The 23,788-nt window shown below is 36.7% G+C and overlaps 1 protein-coding gene across 2 annotated transcripts in view; it reads left to right on the top strand.

The window, feature by feature from the left end:
• Positions 1-21,786, top strand: part of CDH7 (cadherin 7) — a 116,099-nt gene extending 94,313 nt beyond the window's left edge. For both annotated transcript variants that reach the window (XM_045886307.3, XM_045886308.3), the window contains one exon: positions 21,085-21,786. In XM_045886307.3, the coding sequence (XP_045742263.1) occupies positions 21,085-21,578 (494 nt within the window). In that variant the 3' untranslated portion in view covers positions 21,579-21,786. The remainder of the gene's footprint in view (positions 1-21,084) is intronic.
• The last annotated feature ends 2,002 nt before the right edge of the window (positions 21,787-23,788 follow it).

Genomic DNA, 23,788 nt, shown 5'->3' with positions numbered 1-23,788 from the left:
ATGGGATCAACTCCTTCATTTCTCTTTCTTCTGTCTTGTTGGTGTTTAGAAATGCCACTGATTTCTGTGGATTGATTTTATATCCTGCCACTTTACTGAATTCCTGTATGAGTTCTTGCAGTTTTGGGGTGGAGTCTTTTGGGTTTTCCACATAAAGTATCATATCATCTGCAAAGAGTGAGAGTTTGACTTCTTTGCCTATTAGGATGCCTTTCATTTCTTTTGTTGTCTGATTGCTGTGGCTAAGACTTCTAGTACTATGCTGAATAGCAGTGGTGATAGTGGATATCCCTGCTGTGTTCCTGACCTCAGGGGGAAAGCTCTCAGTTTTTCCCCATTGAGAATGATATTCGCTGTGGGCTTTGCATAGATGGCTTTTATGATATTGAGGTATGTACCCTCTATCCCTACACTCTGAAGAGTTTTAATCAAGAAAGGATGCTGTACTTTGTCAAATGCTTTTTCTGCATCTATTGACAGGATGATATAATTCTCGTTCTTTCTTTTATGATCGATTTGCACATGTTGAACCAACCTTGCAGCCCAGGAATAAATCCCACTGGGTCATGGTGAATAATCCATCTAATGTACTGTTGGATCCTATTGGCTAGTATTTTGGTGATATTTTTTGCATCCATGTTCATCAGGGATATTGGTCTGTAATTCTTTTTGATGGGGTCTTTGTCTGGTTTTGGGATCAAGGTAATGATGGCCTCATAAAATGAGTTTGGAAGATTTCCTTCCATTTCTATTTTTTGGAACAGTTTCAGAAGAATAGGAATTAATTCTTCTTTAAATGTTTGGTAGAATTCCCCTTGGAAACCATCTGGCCCTGGGCTCTTGTTTGTTGGGAGATTTTTGATGACTGCTTCAATTTCCTTAGTGGTTATAGGTCTGTTCAGTTTTTCTCTTTTTTCCTGGTTCACTTTTGGTAGTTTATACATCTCTAGGAATGCATGCATTTCTTCCAGATTATCTAATTTGCTGGCATATAGTTGCTCATAATATGTTCTTATAATTGTTTGTATTTCTTTGGTATTGGTTGTGATCTCTCCTCTTTCATTCATGATTTTATTTATTTGGGCCATTTCTCTTTTCTTTTTGATAAGTCTGGCCAGGGGTATATCAATCTTATTAATTCTTTCAAAGAACTATCTCCTAGTTTCATTGATCTGTTCTACTGTTCTTTTGGTTTCTATTTCATTGATTTCTCCTCTGATCTTTACTATTTCTCTTCTCCTGCTGGGTTTAGGCTTTATTTGTTGTTCTTTCTCCAGCTCCTTTAGGTATAGGTTTAGGTTGTGTATTTGAGACCATTCTCGTTTCTTGAGAAAGGCTTGTATTGCTATATACTTTCCTCTTAGGACTGTGTTTTTTGCATCCCAAAGATTTTGAACAGTTGTGTTTTCATTTTCATTTGTTTCCATGAATTTTTTTAATTCTTCTTTAATTTCCTGGTTGACCCATTCATTCTTTAGTAGGATGCTCTTTAGCCTCCATGTATTTGAGTTCTTTCCGACTTTCCTCTTAGGATTGAGTTCTAGTTTCAAAGCATATCGGTCCAAAAATATGCAGGGAATGATCCCAATCATTTGGTACCAGTTGAGACCTGATTTGTGACCTAGGATGTGATCTATTCTGGAGAATGTTCCATGGGCACTAGAGAAGAATGTGTATTCTGTTGCTTTGGGATGGAATGTTCTGAATATATCTGTGAAGTCCATTTGGTATAGTGTGTCATTTAAAGTCTTTTTTTCCACACTACATCAAAAACTAATGATGTAATGTATGGTGATTAACCTAACATAATAAAAAAAAATAAAGTCTTTATTTCCTTGTTGATCTTTTGCTTAGATGATCTGTCCATTTCAATGAACGGGGTATTAAAAAGTCCCCTACTATTATTGTATTTTTGTCAATGTATTTCTTTGATTTTGTTATTAACTGGCTTATATAATTGGCTGCTCCCATGTTAGGGGCATAGATATTTACAACTGTTAGATCTTCTTGTTGGATAGACCCTTTAAGTATGATATAGTGCCCTTCCTCATCTCTTAGTATAGTCTTTGGTTTAAAATCTAATTTGTCTGATATAAGGATTGCTACCCCAGCTTTCTTTTGGTGTCCATTAGCATGGTAAATGGTTTTCCATCCCCTCACTGACAATCTGGAGGTGTCTTTGGGTCTAAAATGAGTCTCTTGCAGACAGCATATTGATGGGTCTTGTTTTTTTATCCAATCTGATACCTTGTGTCTTTTGATTGGGGCATTTAGCCCATTTACATTCAGGATAACTATTGAAAGATATGAATTTAGTGCCACTGTATTGCCTGTAAGGTGACTGTTACTGTATATTGTCTCTGTTCCTTTCTGGTCTATGTTACTTTTAGGCTCTCTCTTTGCTTAGAGGACCCCTTTCAATATTTCTTGTAGGGCTGGTTTCATGTTTGCAAATTTCTTTAGTTTTTGTTTGTCCTGGAAGCTTTTTATTTCGCCTTCTATTTTCAATGACAGTCTAGCTGGATATAGTATTCTTGGCTGCATATTTTTCTCGTTCAGTACTCTGAATATATCATACCAGTCCTTTCTGGCCTGCCAGGTCTCTGTGGATAGGGCTGCTGCCAATCTAATGTTTCTAACATTGTGGGTTACAGACCTCTTGTCCTGAGCTGCTTTCAGGATTTTCTCTTTGTCTCTGAGACTTTTAAGTTTTACTATTAGATATCGGGGTGTTGACTTATTTTTATTGATTTTGAGAGAGGTTCTCTGTGCCTCCTGGATTTTAATGCCTGTTTCCTTCCCCAAATTAGGCAAGTTCTCTGCTATAATTTGCTCCAATATACCTTCTGCCTCTCTCTTTCTTCTTCTGGGATCTCAATTATTCTAATATTGTTTCATCTTATGGTATCACTTAGCTCTCGAATTCTGCCCTTGTGATGCAGTGGTTCTTTCTCTCTCTTTTTCTCAGCTTCTTTATTCTCCATCATTTGGTCTTCTATATCACTACTTCTCTCTTCTGCCTCATTTATCCTAGCAGTTAGAGCCTCCATTTTTTATTGCACCTCATTAATAGCCTTTTTGATTTTGACTTGGTTAGATTTTAGTTCTTTTTTTTTCTCAAAGTGTTTCTGTAGTATCTTCCATGCTTTTTTCAAGCCCAGCTAGTATCTTTATAATCGTCACTCTGAACTCTCTCGTTCTGACATGTTACTAATGTCCGTATTGAGTAGGTCCCTGGCAGTCAGTACTGCCTCTTGTTCTTTTTTTTGAGGTGATTTTTTCCATCTTGTCATTTTGTCCAGAAGAGAATAGATGAATGAGAGAACAAAATGCTAACAAGGTAACAATGACCCCAGAAAAATATACACTAAACAAATCAGAAGAGACCTGAAACCAGGGGAAAAGAAAGGGAAAGAAAGAAAAAAAAAAAAGGGAAAAAAAAGAATATGTTCAAATATGATCAGGCTGGTGAATAGATCAGTGCCACACTGATTTTGGGCATATTTTGGTCTGTTAGAAGAAATTGCCTCCCAAAATTTTAAAGAAAGAAAAACATATATGTACAAAATAAGGGTAAATATGATGAAGGGATGGAAAATGACTTAAAGACAAAAATTATATAAGATTTTATAAAAGGAATTGATAAGAAGTTGGTTGAAAAAATAAAGAAGAGAAATTTTAAAAAAAGGGAGAAAATGTGAGCAGGCAGGAGACTAGAACAAAGCCATACACTAGAGACTTAGGGTATATTTTGGTCTGCTAGAAGAAACATATACCAAAATTTTAAAGAGAGAACAACTTATATATATACAAAAAATAAGATTAACTACAATGAAGGGATAGAATATGACTCTAAAATTTAAAAATAAAAAAGATTTTAAAAAAAGGGATTGATAAGATGTTGGTTGAAAAAGGAAAAAGTAAAAATTCAAAAAAACAGAAAAAGAAAAAAAAGAAAATTAAAAAAATTAACTTTGAAAGACTAAAGAATCATGGTAAAAAAGCCATGGATTCTATGTGCAGTATTCCCCTAGTGCTAGCGTTCTGCCGTTCTCATTGATCGGTAAACTTGGTCTTGGCTGGCTGTTCTTGCTGATCTTCTGGGGGAGGGGCCTGCTGCCGTGATTCTCAAAAGTCTTCACTGAGGCAGAATTGTACCGCCCTTGCTGGGGGCCGCGCTAAGTAATCTGCTCGGGTTTGCTCTCGGGAGCTTTTGTTCCCTGCGAGCTTTCCCTTCGGCTTTGGAGGATGAGAGTGAAAATGGCGGCCTCCCCATCTCCGCCCCCGAGGAGCCGAGAACTTGGGCCCTCCCCTCAGTGCGCCCCCACAGAAACGCAGTAAATCACTCCTGTCTCCTCAGTCTCCGGCCGTACTCTGTGCGCACCCGGCCTGTGACCGAGCGTTTCTATCTCTGGCCCCCGACCCCGGGTGGAGTCTCCAAACCCAGCAGATCCCCGCGGTGCACTCCCGCGCGGCTCCTCCCGGGGGAGGAAGGTGAGTCTCCCCGGATCTGCCGCTTGTTGGGTCCCTGCTGGAGGAGCAGGGGCCCGACTGGGCCGCGGATCACGGTCAATGGCCACCCCGAGCTGAGAGCCCGCTCCTCCGCTCTGTCTCTGCAGCCAGCTTCCCCGCTCCGATACCTGGGAGCTCTGCCGCCCTCAGGCACCCCCGGTCTTTCTGTGACCCCGAGGGTCCTGAGACCACACTGTCCCGCGAGGGTTCCACCCCCTGCTTAGCCACTGGAGTGACATCCCTCAGCAGAAGCGATTTCTAAAAGTTCCGATTTTGTGCTCCGCTGCTCTGTCACTTGCCGGTAGTGGCTGATGGAGGCTCCCTCCCCCACCATCTATCCTCCAGAATATCGACTCGGATTCACTTCTCCGCACGTCCTACCTTCCAGAAAGTGGTCGCTTTTCTGTTCAGAGAGTTGCTGCTATTCTTTTCTTTGCTCTCCTGTTGAGTTCGTTCGTAGGTGTTCAGAATGGTTTGATAGTTATCTAGCTGAGTTCCTCAGACTAGACCTATATGGTTATTTTTCAACCAAGCTGAACGCATTTCAGAAAAAAACAAATTTGGGGCACCTGAGTGGCTCAGTTGGGTAAGTACCTGCCTTCAGCTCAGGTCATGATATCTGGGTCCTGGACCAAGTCCCATTGTAGCCGGCTCCCCGCTCAGCAGGGAGTCTGTTTCTCCCTCTCCTTTTGTCCTTCCCCCCAGTTGTTTGCTCTCACTCTCTCAAATAAATAAAGTCTTTAAAAAATTATGAATGACTGACACTAAATTATTACTTCAGTGGATTTTGAGAAATGAGCAGAAAGAATTTCAGTTGTTTTAAAATATGTTTCAATATTAAATATTGCACATTTATCCTGAGAATATTATAGCTATTTTCTTGGTTAGTCTGCACAGTTAGTTTCTTCGTTAGACTGCTGCGTTTTCCTGCACACTAAAATTGTCACTGCATTTACTATATTAAGTTTTGTTTTTCCATATTTGGACCTTTAGATCCAAGTAATTGAAGTCTTATAATATTCCCTCTAGCTCCTTGATCTTTAACCACAACTGGGATTAGTTAGACTGGCCCAGCTCCAGGTTTAATAAATCAGTTGTGGAAACCACTATTTACTACATAGAATTCAAGTTCTTTCAGTGTGTCCAGGATTGCCAGCTTGACATCCAGCTGTCATGCATCTTTTCACTTTTCTTTCCTGGTCTACAGAGTGCTGTATCATATTTGCTCCTCTCACTGTGACCACTCATGATTTTGTTCAACAGGAAAATATGTTCCTAGTTTTGTAAGTGATAGTATTACCTAAGTAAAATATATATATATTAGATAGTGGAGAACAGTATGATAGCACTATGCAAAAGATTGATCCCCATCATAATCTATAATGATAGTCCTAGTGATAATAAAGGACAGAAGTGGCCAGTTTATGGTGGCACATGTGTTTGTCTTTCAAACAAGTGTAAGCATAGGAAAAATTAATTACATTTAATAAGCTCATACTAAGTGCTAGACATTAGCTAAGTGCTTTATGAGCATGGTCTAATTTAATTCTCACCACACATTTCCTAGGCAGGTATTAGTAAATAGTATTATGTCCACTTTTTATATGAGAAAACTGTAAATTAGAGGAGACATGCACAAAGTTATAAGGTGTCACAGCCAGGACCCAAACACAGGTGGGACTGCCTTCTGGATGTCCTTTTTAAGGTATTTTTCCCTAAGTGTTTTCCAATAGGAGAGGCTTCTGCGTCTCTGGGGAATGCCTGTCAATCTGTGGGTATCGCAGCCCAGGTACTGCCAAATTAGAACCAGCAGAATCTTTGATCTGCTTTACAGAGCAGCTTCATCACTTCTTTGGTTAACTCTGACTGTCTAATTTACAGTATCCTCCAATTACTTCCAACCTTGAGAGAATACATCAAGAATTGTATATGATAAAATTGAGATTACACTTCATTACAACCAAAATATATAGTATACCAGTTGTCTTTGTACACACAATATTCATTGTACTTAGGTCAGTTTTATGTCTGTCTTGATACTCAAATAATTCTAACTGGCACATTTAATGGTGAGGAACTCTGTGATACTTTTTGCGGGGCAAGGGGAAGCTGAGTTTTGGTTGTAATGAAATGTTTCCTTGTCTCGAGATGAGACATAGAAAGCAGCATCTCTCTCTTTTTTTTTTTTTTAAGATTTTATTTATTTATTTGAGAGAGAGAGAGCACAAGAGGGGGGAGCGGGAGAGGGAGAAGCAGATCCCTGCTAAGCAGGGAGCCTGATGTGGGACTCGATCCCGGAACTCCAGGATCATGACCTGAGCCAAAGGCAGGTGCTTAACCAACTGAGCCACCCAGGCGCCCCTAGCAGCATCTCTCTTGTGCAGATGATTTGCAGAACTCTGGGATGGGCATATTCATCATTCTAACAGATTGCTGGCATTAGAAATTCAAATAGAATTATTAAATCCTGAACAGTTTTCCTACATCCCTACCTCTCCTCCTAACTTAGTCCCTATTTCCATGTTTCTGGAAGGGAATCAATCAGACTTTACTCTTTTCTTCCATCTCCCACAGCCAATCAGTCCCCCCAAAATATGAAATTTTACTTTGTTGATTCTTGAATCTATGCCATGCTCTCCCTTCATGTTGCACCTGATTTTGCCCCAGGTCTGTCACCGCCTTTCTGAATTAGGCAATTTCCTATCTCTACCAGATCCAATCCACCAGCATCACAGGCAGACCAAGCTTTTGCAAACCAAGCGTGACTGTGACACACACCAGCTTAAAATAAGATTTCCATGGCTCCAATGGTCTACAGATGAAAATCACAGACTATGACCTAACTGCTCTCTACCATTTCAACCTTCAGCCAAATTGTGGAGCTACTCTTTCTCAGACTCATCCAGCTTTGTCTTACCTGCTCTCACATGACTTCTCCTTCTGCCTCGAACACCTTTCCCCCTGTTTTGCTTCAGAGTCCAGGTTGGGTGTTGTTCCTGCGTGCCCCATAGCACCTTGTGTATACCATAGCATCCTTCATGACTGACTCACCTGTTTCATTAGTTTGTCTGTCTGTCCGCTCCAGTAGTCTCCTGTTTTTAGAGTCAGGGGCTGAGTATAATTTTATCATTATGTATGTAGCCATAAAATGCTGATATGACATGTAGAGGGCATGCCATACCTGCATGCTGAACAAGACCATGAATGATTTGAATGTATTCATTAGTGGAAAAGAAGGTCTGATTTTATTCTTGTCCTTACCCATAAGTACTATCTCCATTGGACCCAGACTTTCCTAAGATTATATGATTTTAGGGCATTTTGTCTGAAATCCATCCTGTCTCTTAATTTTTTCTCTATAAGGTGGATATGGCACACACTTAAAATACTTAAATTATGTTTTTGGGTTAATGGCCTTGGAGATCTATAAGGGGTCAAGAAAAAATAAATCTGAATATGTGATTTTCCTAATCTATCCAAAGATAAAGAAAATACTGCAGTAGATATTTCAGGGATACTGCATTTGTTGTTAAAAGTCAGCTTAAATTTTAGTTAAAAATACTATAGTTGATATCTGGTTTACCTCATTCACATGTTTGGATTTTATCAAATATAAATCTTCATTTATTCTTTGTGACCATAAGTAATAGAGTAGGTTCATAAGTACAAGTTCAAATTCTGGCCTTCTGTGACTGAGGATCTGCATATATCTCTTACTCTTCAGCACATAGATCCAGACAAAAATGACAAGTTGAATTCTCTCATCCTTTAGATCTCAGCTTAGATGTCACTTCCAATGACATCTGTCTTTGATCACCAGACTGCACTAGTACCCCTGTATTTTTCCTATCATTTCAGTTTTTAAAGCATAAATTATTTCTTTGCTTGAGACATTTCAGAAGCAGCAAATGTACTTACATAAAATCCAAATGGTTCTCATGGCCCACAAAGCAAGACATGTTCTGACACCTGCTCACCTTGTGAAGGTATCAGGCTGTCCAATCCTACACTCACCCTGTAGGAAGAACCACACAGCTGCCTCTCCATTAGTTTCAAACATGCCACCCTGTTACTGAAAGATTTTTCCTGAATCCCTTCACCTGTTGGGCTCACACTATCCTTTATGACCAGCTTCAGTGTTACCTTCTCAGGGGGGAGTCTTACCTACTGATTAAATTAAGCACTGTTCACAACCATGATTCTTTGTCTTTTTAATTGAAGTATATTTGACATACAACATCCTATTAATTTCAGGTGTACATTATAGTGATTTGATATTTTTATATGAAATGATTTCCATGATAAATCTAGGTACCATATGTCACCATACAAAATTGTTACAAAATTATTGAATCTATTCCTTATACATTACATTCCCATGTCTTATTTTATAACTGGAGGATTGGACAACTTAGTCTCCTTCACCTATTTTGCCCACCTCCCAGTCACTCCCTACTCTGGTAACCCACAGTTTGTTTCCTATGATTCTGTTTCAATTTGTTTTTTAGATTCCACATATAAATGAAATCATTCAGTATTTGTCTTTCTCTCAGATATTTCACTTAGCATAATACAGTCATGTATATATATGGAGAGCGAGAGAGAGAGAGAGAGAGCGAACACAGTATGGAAATTCTTCAAAACATATCTCTTTGAGTTGGTGCTTTTGTTTTCTTCGGCTAAATACCCAGAAGTGTAATTACTCGATCTTATGGTAGTTTTAACCTTTGAGGGAACTCCATACTGTTTTCCATAGTGGCTACACCAATTTACATTCCCACCAACAGTGTGCAAGTGTTTTGTTTTCTCTACATCTATGCCAACACTTCTTATTTTTTGTCTTTTTGACAGTTGTCAATCTGACAGGTGTGAGGTAATCTTACGGTTTTGAATGGCATTTCCCTGGTGATTAGTGATGTTAAACATCTTTTGGTGTTCCTGTTGGCTATCTGTAGGTCTTCTTTAGAAAAATTACTATTCAAGCTCTGTACCCATTTTTAATTGGGTTGTTTACTTGGTTGTTTTTGATATTAAGGTGTGTAAGTTCTTTGTATATTTTGGATATTAACCCCTTATCGAATATATGATTTGCAAATATCTTCTCCCATTCAATAGGTTACCCTTTCATTTATCGATGTTGTCCTTCACTGTGCAAAAACTTTGATGTATTCCCAATACATCAACAAAAGTTTTTTTAGCTTTTGTTGCCCTTGCCTAAGGAGGTGGGTCCAAAAACATGCTGCTAAGACCAACGTCAAAGAGCTTACTATGTTTCCTTCTAGGAGATTTGTGGTTTCAGGTCTTACATTCAAGTCTTTTAATCCATTTTGAATTTATTTTTGTTTATGGCGTAAGAAAGTGGTCAGGTTTTCCCAACACCATTTTCTGAAAAGACAGTCTTTTCCCTGTTGTATATGCATGCCTCCTTTGTCATAGTTTAATTGACCATAATTGTGTGCATTTATTTCTGGCCTCTCTCTTCTATTCCATTGATTTATGTGTCTGTTTTTGTGCTGGTACCATACTGTTTCAATTACTATAGCTCTGCAGTGTAGGTTGAAATCAGGGATCATAACACCTCTAACTTTGATCTCTCTCAGGATTGGTTTGGCTATTTGGGGTCTTTTGAGGTTCCAGATACATTTCAGGATTCTTTGTTGTGATTCTTTGGAAAATGACATTGGTAATTTGAAGAGATTACATTGAATCTGTAGTTCGCTTTGGATAGTATGGACATTTTAAAATAATTTTCTTCCAATCCGTGAGCATGGTTTATCTGTCCATTTATTTGAGTCATCCTCAATTTCTTTCATCAGTGTCATAGTTTTCAGAATACAAGTTTTTCACTTCCTTGGTTAAATTTACTCCTAGGTAATTTTTTTTCAAAGATTTTATCCATTTATTTTGAGAGAGAGAGAACAAGAACGAGCTAGAGGGAGGGGTAGAGGGAGAGGAAGAAGCAGACTCCCTGCTGAGCTGGGAGCCCGATGTGGGGCTCGATCCCAGGACCCTGGATCATGACCCAAGCTAAAGGCAGACACTTAACTAACTGAGGCACCCAGGCACCCCCTTAAGTAATTTTTTTGATGAAGTTGTAAATGTGATTTTCTTAATTTCTCTTTCTTGATAGCTTGTTATAGTGTAGAGAAATGCAACCTATTTCTGTATATTAATTTTTGTGACTTTTACTGAATTCATTTATTAGTTCTGGTAGTTTTGGTGGACTCGGGTTTTCTGTATACAGTATCATGTCATTTGCAAATAGTGACAGTTTAATTCTTTTCCAATTTAGATGCCTTTTTTTCCTTGCCTAATTGCTGTAACTAGGGCTTCCTGTACCATGTTGAATAAAAGTGACAAGAGTGGGCATTCTTGCCTTTTTCCTGATCATAGAGGAAAAGCTTTTAGTTTTTACCCTTGAGTATGATGTTAGCTGAGGGTTTGTCATATATGACCTTTCTTATGTTGAGGTGTGGTTCTTCTATACTCACATTGTTGAATTTTTATCATGTTGATAAATGTCAGATGTTGAATTATGTCAGATGCTTTTTCTGCATCTGTTGAGATGATCATATGATTTTTAGCCTTCATTTTTGTTAATGTAGTATATAAGGTTGATTGATTTGCAGATGTTGAAACATCCTTGGCATAAATTCCACATAATCATGGGGTATAATTCTTTTATATATTTTTTAAGATTTATGTCAGAGTGAGAGTGAGCAGGGGAGGGGCAGAGGGAGAGGGAGATAAGCAGATCTCCCACTGAGCAGGGAGTCCATTGCAGGACTTGATCCCAGGACACCAAGATCATGACCTAAGCCAAAATCAAGAGTTAGACGCTTAACCGACTAAGCCACCCAGGTGCCCCATGGTGTATAGTTCTTTTAATGTAATGCTGAATTTGGTTTTCTAATAGTTTGTTGAGGATTTTTGCATCTATTTTCATCAAGGATATTGGCCAGTAATTTTTTTTTTTTTCAGTGTCTTTGGTTTTGGTATCAGGGTAATGCTGGCCTTGTAAAAGGAGTTTGGAAGCAGTCCTTCCTCTTCATTTTTTGGAGAGTCTTTTTAATTACTACTTCAGTATCATTATTTGTAATTGGCCTATTCAGATTTTCTGTTTCTTCATAATTCAATCTTGAAAGGTTGTGTTTCTGGGAATTTATCATTTTCTTCTAGGTTATCCTATTTGTTGGTATATAATTATAGTAGTCTGCTATGATCCTTTATAGTTCTGTGGTATCAGTTTAACTTCTATTTCTGATTTTATATATGGGTCCTGTTTTTCTCTTGAAAACTCTGCCTAGAGGCTTATTGGTTTTTTTTTTTTAATATATTTTCAAAAAAAAAAAAGCTCTTAGTTGTGCATTGATCTTTTTTTTTTTAAGATTTTATTTATTTATTTGAGAGAGAGAGAATGAGAGACAGATAGCAAGAGAGGGAAGAGGGTCAGAGGGAGAAGCAGCCCCCCCCCGCTGAGCAGGGAGCCCAATGTGGGACTCCATCCCGGGACTCCAGGATCATGACCTGAGCCGAAGGCAGTCGCTTAACCAACTGAGCCACCCAGGCGCCCTGCATTGATCTTTTCTATTTTTAAAGTCTCTATTTAATGTATTTCCACTCAGATTATTTCCTTCTTCTTCCAAATTTGGAATTTGTTCATTTTCTACTCTTAGGTATAAAGTTAGATGGTTTATTTGGGATTTTACTTGAGGTAGGCCCGTATCACTCTAAACTTTCCTCTTAGAACTGCTTTTGCTGTATCCTATAGATTTTGAAAAGCTGTGTTTTCATTTTTATTTTCATTTGTCTCAAGGCATTTATTTCCAACTTTGATTTCTTTATTGACACATTGTTTAGTAGCATGTGTTTTAGGTCTCCACATGTTTTGTTTTTTTCTAGTTATCTTCTTGTGATTGATTTCTAGCTTCACACTATTGTGGTCAGAAAAGATGCTGGATATAATTTTAATCTTCTAGAATTTATTGTAACTTGTTTTGCAGTTTAACATGTGATCTATCCTGGAGAATGTTCAATGTGCACTTCAAAAAAAAAAGTGTAGTCTGAAGTTTTTAGATGAAATGTTCTCTATATATCTGTTAAGCCCATTTGGTCTAATATGTTGTTTAAGGCCCATTTTTTCTTATTGATTTTCAGTCTGGATGATCTATTCATTGATGCAGGTAGGGTGTTAAAGTCCCCTTACTATTTTGTATTACTGTCAATTTTTGCCTTTATGTCTGCTAAAATTTGCTTTACATATTTACATGCTCGTATGTTGGGCGCATAGATATTTACAAATGTTATATTGTCTTCTTGGAGTCACAGTCTTTGTTTTAAGTGCTCCTCCAGCTTTATTTCCATTTGCATGAAATATCTTTCTCTATTCCTTCACTTTCAATCTGCATGTGTTTTTAGATCTAAAGTAAGTCTTTTATAAGCAGCATATAAATAGATCTTGTTTTTATCCATTCAGCCACCCTATGCCTTTTGATTGGATCATTTAGTCTAGTTACATTTAAAATGTACTGATAGGGGGCGCCTGGGTGGCTCAGTTGGTTAAGCAACTGCCTTCAGCTCAGGTCATGATCCTGGAGTCCTGAAATCGAGTCCCACATCAGGCTCCCTGCTCTGCGGGAAGTCTGCTTCTCCCTCTGACCCTAACCCCTCATGCTCGCTCGCTCTTTCTCAAAAAAAAAAAAAAAATGTACTGATAGGTATATGCTTATTGCTATTTTATTGTTTTCTGATTGTTTTTGTAGTTCTTCTCTGTTTCTTTCTTCTCTTGATCTCTTGTGGTTTGATGGTTTTCTTTATTTTTTTGTAGGTTTTGGGATTTTGGGGTTCTTTTGTAGGTTTGGTTTTGGTTACTGTGAGGTTCACATATACCAACATTATAAATACAGCAGTCTGTTTTAAGGTGATAGTCACTTAATTTCCAGTGCATTCTAAAAGCACTACATTTGTACTCCCCCACCCCCACACACATTTTATGTTGCTGATGTCATATTTTACATCTTTTGGTTTAATTTTCATATGAGATTTTTAAGTGGCTGATCCATTGCCTTTATTATATATTTGCCTTTATTATTGAGATTTTTTTCTTTCATGTATTTTATTTTTAGTTATGACCTTTTCCACTTAAAGAAGACATTTTAACTTTTCTTGGAAGTCTGGTTTAGTTATGATGAACTCCTTTAGGTTTTGCTTGTCTGGGAAACTAGGGATCCTGGGGCACACTGTGCTGGGGCTGCCTTAGTGGGATGCCTGGAGCTAGATCTAGACCGGGTGTGACCCGGGGAGGGGGGTCCCTGGGCATGCCATGCTTGGGACACCTTGGCCAGAGAGTTGAAGCTGGAGTAGGCATGGGCCAGGGATGCCAGGGCATGCTGCATCAACACCTACAATTCTTTATCATGAAACGTTATTTCTTTTGTGTCAGTTATCACAATTTGTAAAAATATTTATTCGCTTTGCTCAAATTTAAGAACACCTTGAGAGTACTGATCTTAATCTTTCTTTTTAAACCAGTGTATTCTTGCGGCCTAATATAGGGAATGCAGGAGGAAAAAAATATTTTGGGATGGATTTGTAAATAGTGTTTATCACATTCTGTTCATTTTCCTGTCTTTGCCACATATTTTAAGCTTCTCCAGAATAATTCTATTATTTTACCATCCAATAAATAGAATAGCATAGATATCAAATAACTAAATAGGGAGTTATCAAAAATCACACATATCAAGTAAAATATTTTCTTTTTGTGTACCTATTATATAAGTCAAATTTTAGCAAGATCCAGAGGAATAGGAACTATATTGCTTAACATTTTATTTTAGAAGCTAATCATATATAACCTATTATTGTGCTTACTATATATTTTTAAACTTTATAAACTCAATCCTTATAAAGCTACCATAAGATAGTTTTTATGAGTTAAGTTCTATTATTTCCATTTTGGAGAGGAGGAAACTGAGGCAGGGCAAAGTAAAATATCCTAAGCCCACATAAATAGAGGCAGGGAGTCAGTGTAAATGTGGGTTTAAGCAAGGGATTTGAGGTATACTCCAGGGGTTACACTATATAATTGGTTTATTAAGGTAGTGAGATGAGCAAGAGGTAAATACGAGGAGGAAGTGAAGTTCGAGTCCATGATGACCCGGAAGTTTCTGGTTTGGGTATTCTTTTGACAAAAGAACACAAGATATGAAACAGATTGAAGTTAATGGGTTGAAATCTGGAAAGAGATATTTGAGCAGAAAGTTGTTATAGCAAAATAAGTGATAGTAGCAATTAAAAATTATAATTGCCATATATTAAGTATTTACTATATTCTGAGCAGTCCATATGTTTTTATTATCAATAAAGATTATGACTAGTCATTTATGAATATGCTCTGATTTATTCAAAGAGATAGATAGATTTATATGTCAGAGCCCTTACCAATTGCCATATATAGAAAATAGTTGAATTATTGGATTTCATTGAGCTCATGTAGAAAGAGTGTTGGGTGAAAAAGGAAGAAGCCAAGTACAGAATTTGAGGAAGATTTACCCAAGGTATTACCTAGAGAAGAGCAGCCACCAAACCATACTTGAAAGGAGAGAGTGAAACTTTTTTTAATTGTAAGAATTACTATAATATTCTATTAATTCAAGAAAACTCACCCATGTTTTCTGATTGAAGTTGTGTGTCAAATATGATAGACATGCCATGTAAACTAAGGGCTGACTAGTGCCCATTGGATTGGGTAGATGTCAACAAGACCATTGGTAACCTTAGTCTCAGGGGGAATAATCCAGAAAAACTCTGGCTTCAGGGCAATCAGGATATAAGAATGTGGAAATAGGCTACTTTTATAAAAGAAACGTCAGTAAAATTGAGTGTAGTTGAAGATAAATCAATGATTGGAAAATTCTCACTTAGTGACCTGTTTTTTGATGAGAGTATGGAACTCTGGTGTAGCTCCAGGCATGGAGAAAGTGGTGGGAATTTGGAAGTGACACTGAAAGGTGTTGAGATGTTTCTCTGTCATGGTTGTTTCTGATCTGAAGCCACCAAAGTTCAAAATTAAAGAAAATTTGTGAAAATTAGTGCCATCTGAAGAGAAACCAGCCAAATGCAGAAAATGTAACAGGTTTTTAGTAATATTTATGCAAATCAACAGGATCAAAAGACAGTGAAGATTTTAAAAAACAAATTTATTGAAGGGCTAAGTTCTACTTGCACATGGATGTGGATAATCATTTATAATTGCTGAACTTGGATACAGATTGTACTAACAGATTTTCAGTTACACCTAATAGACACAGTAATAATTGTAGTGTAAGTTGTTTCACTGTTCAATATGTCATTTGGCAATAAAATTTTAGAGTAGTATACCTTAAGATCATACACAATTAAGATTTTTCTAGTATTTTGCCCAAAGAAATGTATTAGGATTCACAAGTGTGAACTACATATGTAATTTTAAAATTTCAGGTAGTCTCATTAGCAAAACTAAAAAGAAACAAGTAAATGCTAATAACATTTATTGCAATACTAACAAACTTATAATTTTAACATGTAATCAATATAGTTTAACAATTGTCTTGAACATCACATGTCTATTTTACCCTAAAAGCACATCTCGATTCATGTTTCAAATAGGGATATCCACATTTCAGATGCTCAATAGCCACATGTGGTTAGTAGCTACCATGTTGGATAGTGAAGATTTAGAAACCATTTTATTGACTAATAAGAAATTCTGATTATTCATAGAGACCATAGAGAAAATAGTGTTTCTAGGTGACAATAGCTTATCCTTCAAGTCTTACCTCTATGTCATCTCTTTTGTGAGACTGTCTCTGAGCATCCTGGTCAAAACATACCTTCCCATACATATTTACCTAGCATGTGTTATATTGCTATATAATCTGTTGCATTATGTAATACTTTTTCCTTATATAAAATATTGACCTTCACAATGGCAAGAGTTATCTGCATATCTCCAACCCATAGTTTATTTAACAAATATTTTTTGACTGCATATTTATTATCAAGTATTGCTTTTTGTGCTCAAGATATACCTGTGGAGAATAAAATCACTGACCTTATAGGGATTACAGTTGTAGAAAATCAATGCCCAGTAAAAAAAAAAAAATGTTGAATTAAAAGAAATTTAGGTTTTAACTTTTGGTGAGTCTCAAAACAATAGGTTAAACTTAACAAAATGATATTTAACAGGTGATGAATTTGTAAATAGTCTTGCAAATTGATTTAAAGCAAGAACATTTTATAGAGTTTTAGGATGGAAAAGAACTGGCTTGATGGTAGTTCACATGACTGAGTGGTTTTAAATGAATTGACTGAAATAAGGGAAATAGTTTTTCTTTAATATAAGTAGGCTTATCTAGCAGTGGTACCAGTTTGTACCACGTCTGTACAAATGTTCTGGGGACCAAAACTGAATATTGAGAATTCAGACATTTGCAAGTTTAGAAAATCCAGTGCAAGGGATCCAGGATGACAAGGAGATGTTGAAGCTTCTAGAGCAAACCTGGATGACTTTTAGTGTCTGCTGTCTTTAAGAAAATAAGACACTTGATGATGGGAGTTTATTGGAGAGGGGGCTTCTTCATTGTATGGGCCAATACTGTGGTTAACCTCCAGGAAGTGTGTTAGGTGGGACTGAAATACTTTCAAGATGATTAAGTAAAAATGGATATGTATCTGTCACAGACTACAGTGATGAGAATATAGGGGACCACTACTTTATAGTATGCTACGTGTTTTACACTATTTTTCTTCATCTTCCCTTTTCTTTCTTTTAATTTGGGGGAATGATGCTCTTCTGGTCTGCATGCTTCTTTGTACCTGTGTATGTCTGTACTTTCTCAGTGAAAGCATTATGATTTATACTATATTTATCTTTGTAAATATATAGCTACCACGTTTGAGCTGCTTGGCTGCAGGGATCCTCTCTCATGATTTTGCCAATAACCAGCCCTATTGCTTACATAACTGGGATACTGGGTTAAAGAACTGAATTCTAAAATAGAAATTTAAGTTAACCCAGTATGCTTTTGCTGCTGTAGTATTCTAATTGCTTTCTTAACATCTTCTCTTCCCATCCTGAGTCCAATCAGAATGATCATATATCATGCAGTCCTTAAACCACATTGGTTATCTCCCACCGCTTTCTTTACTCCCCAGCCTTGTCAGCTCCAACCCTTGCTAACCGCTTGCTTGTGCCAAGTATAATCTTCCATATCACTTCTCCACCCCCATCCTAGCATCAGCCTTCAGGGATGAGTGAATCTGCCTTGTGTGGATCTGTTTGTTCTACTGTAGACCTTTAAAAGATTGGGAATAATTATCACAGTTCTACCTTTACATTTAGTTCTCATTATTTAATAGTCTGCCCATTTCATTATAAGTTCCATGAGAAGTGTGCCTGCTTCTGTGTGCAACATTACATCATCATACCGAATGCCTGTAATAAATGGTTAACACACATTTGTTAACTGTATCTAAATTCATGAACAACCAACACATTATAAGTGCCATGTGTCTAGACTAAATCTTTTCTGTCTGCACTCAGAAGTATCGTCCATATGACAGAAAAGACATACGAGAAAAACCTCTTAAACTATATAATCTTGTGCTTACTTAAGCAGAAAATATTCTTTTTAATACAGGGATTATCTCCATAGACCCTGTAGAGCACTTAATACTTGTTCTATGTAAAGGTTAAATTTTATTTTTTATATGTGCTCATGTAGTTAGAAATTAATATTCTAAGTCATTGAAATGTTAAAAACACTTCATTTTTCTCAGCTTCAGGCAAGATTGAGAAATAAACTCTATAAGATATTAATATCCTTAATAGGTACTGAACCTGAGGGCTGACACACCTATGGGTTCTTTCATGTTTCAGTTTTACTGAGCACTGTACTTGAGTGTTAAAAAGTAAGTTTATCAGTAGCATGAAAATATGTTTACAATAGAATGTAAGAAATACTTGTTTTATATGTTAAAATAAAATAGCATATAAAACAAATATAACCTATAAAAATCATTATATATTTTATATATATATATATATATATGACAAGATTCATTGTGATTATATGAAGGAAAGAGAATTGGGAATTTTGAAATATTTTGCCTAAATACAGATTTAAATTAAAAGAGCATCCAATTAGGGGCACCTGGGTGGCTCAGTTGGTTAAGCATCTGCCTTTGGCTCAGGTCATGATCTCAGGGTCCTGGGATCGAGCCCCACATCGGGCTCCCTGCTCAGCGGGAAGCCTGCTTCTCCCTCTCCTACTCCCCCCGCTTGTGTTCTCTCTCTCGCTGTCTCTGTGTGTCAAAAAAAAAAAAAAAAAACCCATCTAATTATTACATAATATCTTACTCTCTTCATAGCCTCATTCACTTTTATGCCCATTCATTTCTTGTATCCTCTTGCACTCGTTTGGATATTTGTTCCCCCTCAATTCTGCTTCCAATGTGGGTGAGAGATTTCTCATATTCCTGCCCCCACCATCATGATTCTGATACTCACCTTTCCATTCTCTCTACCTGACTTCTCAGGAAATAGTATTTTATCTTTCTGTTGCAATTACTTTTATTTTGGGGGGAACCGTATAAAAAGTTTCAGAAGCTCTATTTATACATTAATCTAAAATGTTATTCATCCATATATCTTATAATTTACTGGTGTGTCTTTCTCTGAACTAGCAAATTGTCACTTGAGCTCTTAGCTTGTATCTCAGTTACCTTCTATGGAGCACTAGGCTCATAGTGTTCTAGAAAGTGCAAAGGCTCTGGGGCAGATGGAAGTAGAGGACTCTTCATTCCCACCTATTGCATTTTATTTCATTGACCATAGGCAGGTTGTTTCACATGCTTAAAACATCATCAAACAAGACGACACATACCCCCAGAGAATTATCCTGAGGGCCAAATGATAAGTCCTATTTGCAGATCTCCATTTTTCACCTTACTGCCTTTTCTCTCATTTAATCTTTAGTGCACATGCCTTGCCATATATTTGCTACACCTTCTACTTTGTTACCTAATTTCATTGTTTTGCTTGGGTCTGAGGAGAAATTTTGAGTTCACATTCTTGGTTAGCCAGAGGATAACAATGATAATTTCTCTCTGGCACACAAACAAGTGCCTGCCACTCTACTAATTCTACTTACATTATTCCCCAATCTCTCTAATTTACCCTCATAACATTTGTCTATAATTATCATATGTGGCTAGGCTCTGTTAGTTTGAGTTACTTGCACAAAATCACACAGCTAATATGTGAAAAGGTTGGACTTTTATCCAAGGCCATTTTGACAGCAAAGCTATATATTTGTTTTCAAGGCCCATGCCAGAACATTACAATAGAAAAGGCATTATTTAATCAAGTGCTTAGATTTTTTTTTTTTAGTTTGAGGTAGAGGATGTCTCATCTAGTCATTGCTTTTAATTTTTCTGAATTACAGTGATGTCCTTCTTGGCTTTATACTTCATTTTCAAATGTATGTTTAATGCCAAACTAAAACCTTATATTTTAAATATAAATATTTCAAGTGTCTTTTAAAAAACAGGCTGAGAGTAATGGTCCCTTTGGGCCTGTTAGATCTTCAAGAAAAAAAAGTTGGCTTATGTAATAAAAAGGTAAGTAAAGATAATTCTTTATATATTTTGAACTCCAAAATTCAAGAATACTTTTTTTTAAACTTAATTCAAGCACCCATGAAATCTGATGTGTTCCCAATTCAGCTAGCATCACAGTCATCCATAGCCTGAGTGAAGCAGAATCTTTCTTAGTAATGTATACTTATTAAAAATACAAAGAGTGTATTCAGGTGGTTTAAACCCAAATAATAGCCAGTGAATCTGGTGTCCTTTAGCTTTCTAGTGCTACCATGTGCTTTATTATTTTTGATAAATCTCTCTTTGGCTAAGCTGAAAATCTCACCACCTCTCTCTCCAGATAGAATGTGTAAAGACCACGTTCAGTATTTCATCCTGAAAGTGAGATTCAATTTACTATAGAAAAGCTTTTAATCTTTATATATGGCCTGACATACTGGGTTTTCTTTAACAGCAGAGTTTCTTAGACAAGTACAAGGCATTTCTTCAAAGAACCTGACCAAATGCTAAAATCCATTTCCTTCTAAAATTGCAGTTGTTAAATTAGACCTAAAACATTTATAAATGTCACTTTGCCTTTCCAGCAATTAAGGAGTTAAAAAAAAAACCTTTGTGTTGCATAGCTTTGAAATTATTATATTTATCCTGAACTGGCCCTTCAATATGCTCTAGCAAATACTTTGGAGGTTGCCTTAAAGAGGGAGACATCAGTTCTGAACAGGTGTGGAAAAGGGTTTCTTGATGTATAAAAGTGTCCTATTTCAAAGGCATTTTAGCAATTTTAGCACATCTACTGCTGTGAATTCCCATGCAAGTGGGTGGCCAATTCATTTCCCTTTAAAGAAGTCAAGATCATTGGCCTAATTTCACCATGATGAGGGGCAGTTGGTGATTTACTGAAACTTTCCCTTTCCTGTCTCATTGTTTTAGTGTTGATCCTCCTGATCATCACCATGAGAAGAAGGAAAAAAGAACCTCTCATTTTTGATGAGGAGAGAGATATCAGAGAAAATATCGTGAGATATGATGACGAAGGTGGGGGAGAGGAAGACACAGAAGCTTTCGACATGGCCGCACTAAGAAATCTCAACGTCATCAGAGATACCAAGACTCGGAGGGATGTGACTCCAGAAATTCAGTTCTTGAGTCGACCAACTTTTAAAAGCATCCCAGATAATGTCATTTTTCGGGAATTTATTTGGGAAAGACTGAAAGAAGCTGATGTGGATCCCTGTGCCCCCCCCTATGATTCCTTGCAGACATATGCATTTGAAGGAAATGGCTCAGTGGCTGAATCACTCAGCTCCTTAGATTCCATCAGCTCAAACTCTGATCAGAATTATGACTACCTAAGTGACTGGGGGCCTCGCTTTAAACGACTTGCAGATATGTATGGAACTGGCCAGGAGAGTTTGTACTCATAGCCCCGGAACCTTAATTTGAAACGTACTGAAGAAAAAGTCAAAGCAAAAAACCCCACTCCATACAGAAAACGAGAACTCAACTTAACTAGAGAAAATGGTTGTAAATATCTCTCCATTTTTAACTGTTTAGGTTTTCACCTTGGTGAAGCATATCTTCATTAGACTTATCTAACCACAGACTCTGAGCATTTGAAGGCTTTTTGATAAAATGAAATGCTCAGTGGTTTGTGAATAGATAGCAACTCTCAGATACCTGCAAAGCACCTAACCTCAATGAGTAAGTAGTGCCCTGTGTTGTCCGTGAACCAAGTGTGCACTGTAGTGAGAAGAACAGAACACGATGAGTCATTGAAAAGTCCTGGAACTTCTTGCATATCAAAACTTGGGACAAATTTAATTTACAGTGATGCGGTTAGCTTGCCAGATTATAGAATCCAGCAGAATTTCATTGCTGTTGGGTAGCAAATATATTTCATTTAGCAATATATAAATTCTTAGAAAATCCTCCCCAATCCTCCAATACAAGCCAATAAAATTTGGTTTAAGGCGACATAAACCGTTGTTTAGCAAATAAATTATGAAGTGTTCCAAATAAGAAAAAACGTAAATCATTCTTAAAGTTTGCAGTCCTTTTGAGATGCTTGTGTAGGTATGAAAAAAGTTGCTGTCTATTCATTGATTTTTATTATCTCTTCTGATTTATACAGGAGACTATCTTTGCTTTTTTTATTTGACACCTGGTCTATTTATCTTGGAGCTCCAATCTCCACTGAATTCAGGTCCATCTGACTGCCTCATAGCATTAAGCTCGTCAGAACATGCTGATTTTTCTCCAGTCTGAGCTACACGAAGGAAATGAAGCATGGAAATGGAGAAAAAGTAGTAGAGCAGTTGAGCCTTGTTGCAGTTCACATCTCAGAGAGGAGCACAGCTACAAGGACATAGAAGTTGTTCATCTGAGCCATTAGAATGTACCAAACAGTGGAATAAAATATTTGTATTTTAGAAAGATTTCAGAGAGAATTGAGATTTTTTTTGATGCAAGATTTATTTTTCAAGGTCACAAGTTCTATATGCTCCAAAGAATTTGAGAATTTGTTTTCCCCAGCCTCTTTTGCTGTAAATGTATTGGGTAAAAGACTTTTTTTTTTTTTTTTTTTTTTAACTATCTTAAACAATGTAATGTTACAAATTTCAAAAATCCATCTTTAAATTCTGATGCAAATTTGTTCCTCAAGAATTAACCAAGCAATGTAGGATTTCTGTACTGGTTTAGATGTGCCAAAATGAGGAGAGGAATTTCCAGGGATCACATGTGTTTAAGTTTGAGATGGGCTTCTTAGAATTATTTTATGACTAAAATATTTCCATCTATCATTTTTTTCCTAGAATAGTACTAGTTTAATGTGCATATATTTAAGAATGGATTTTTTTCTTTCACTTCTTTTAAAAATAATTTATTGTGTTCCTAATAAATCTACAGGTAGTGGACACTGTATAGGAAATTACATTTTAAAAGTGCTTCTTTCTGAAAAACAAACACTGGAATTAGAATATCAGTATTTTGATTCCATGAGGAGAAACTAGGAGTCTGTAAACCTACAGTTCATCTTTAGAAATAAAATACATGAAAGTGGCCTTCAACTTCATCAAAATAAATAATTCAATAAATCTGATTATCTGCAAACAGCCCTTTCATTTGAATAAAGTTTTGTAAACACTGTTTCAGGACTAGATAGATATGCTTCTTGCTGGATTAATATACATATATATGAAAAACTTGTAACAGTAAAAGGTTCTGTTCATGATTTTCAGTCACATATATAAGTTTTTCAGATAAAAAAAAAATACAGAGTACACTTACCGAATTCAATAAAAGCAGAATGTGGTGCAGGAATTATATAGGTGTTAAATCAGCAAGGTGCTGAGAAAACAGTTTTGTAATAATCCCCCTTGTTGTCTGCAGGAAGATAAAATAGTTTAGTACATTTGGATTATGATGTCAAAACTGCTGATTGTTGCACATATCACTAAATGGAGGTTTGAATGTATTTTAGAAAAGAAACATCACATCATTCACCTTGTTTTCTCTTGTTTTCAAGTATATATTTTTTCTTTTTTTTTCATATTTGTGGGTCATAGATTGGGAAAAGAAAAGCTCAAATTTAAATAAAGATTTGAAATTCTTGCATATACCCACTTGCTTTTAT

The sequence above is a fragment of the Mirounga angustirostris genome, unplaced genomic scaffold (genome assembly GCF_029215605.1).
Source record: "Mirounga angustirostris isolate CCGP_5_RB_7025 unplaced genomic scaffold, mMirAng1.0.hap1 SCAF_14, whole genome shotgun sequence".
In the NCBI taxonomy this organism is placed as follows: domain Eukaryota; kingdom Metazoa; phylum Chordata; class Mammalia; order Carnivora; family Phocidae; genus Mirounga; species Mirounga angustirostris.
This window is presented reverse-complemented; position numbering and strand designations above follow the sequence as displayed.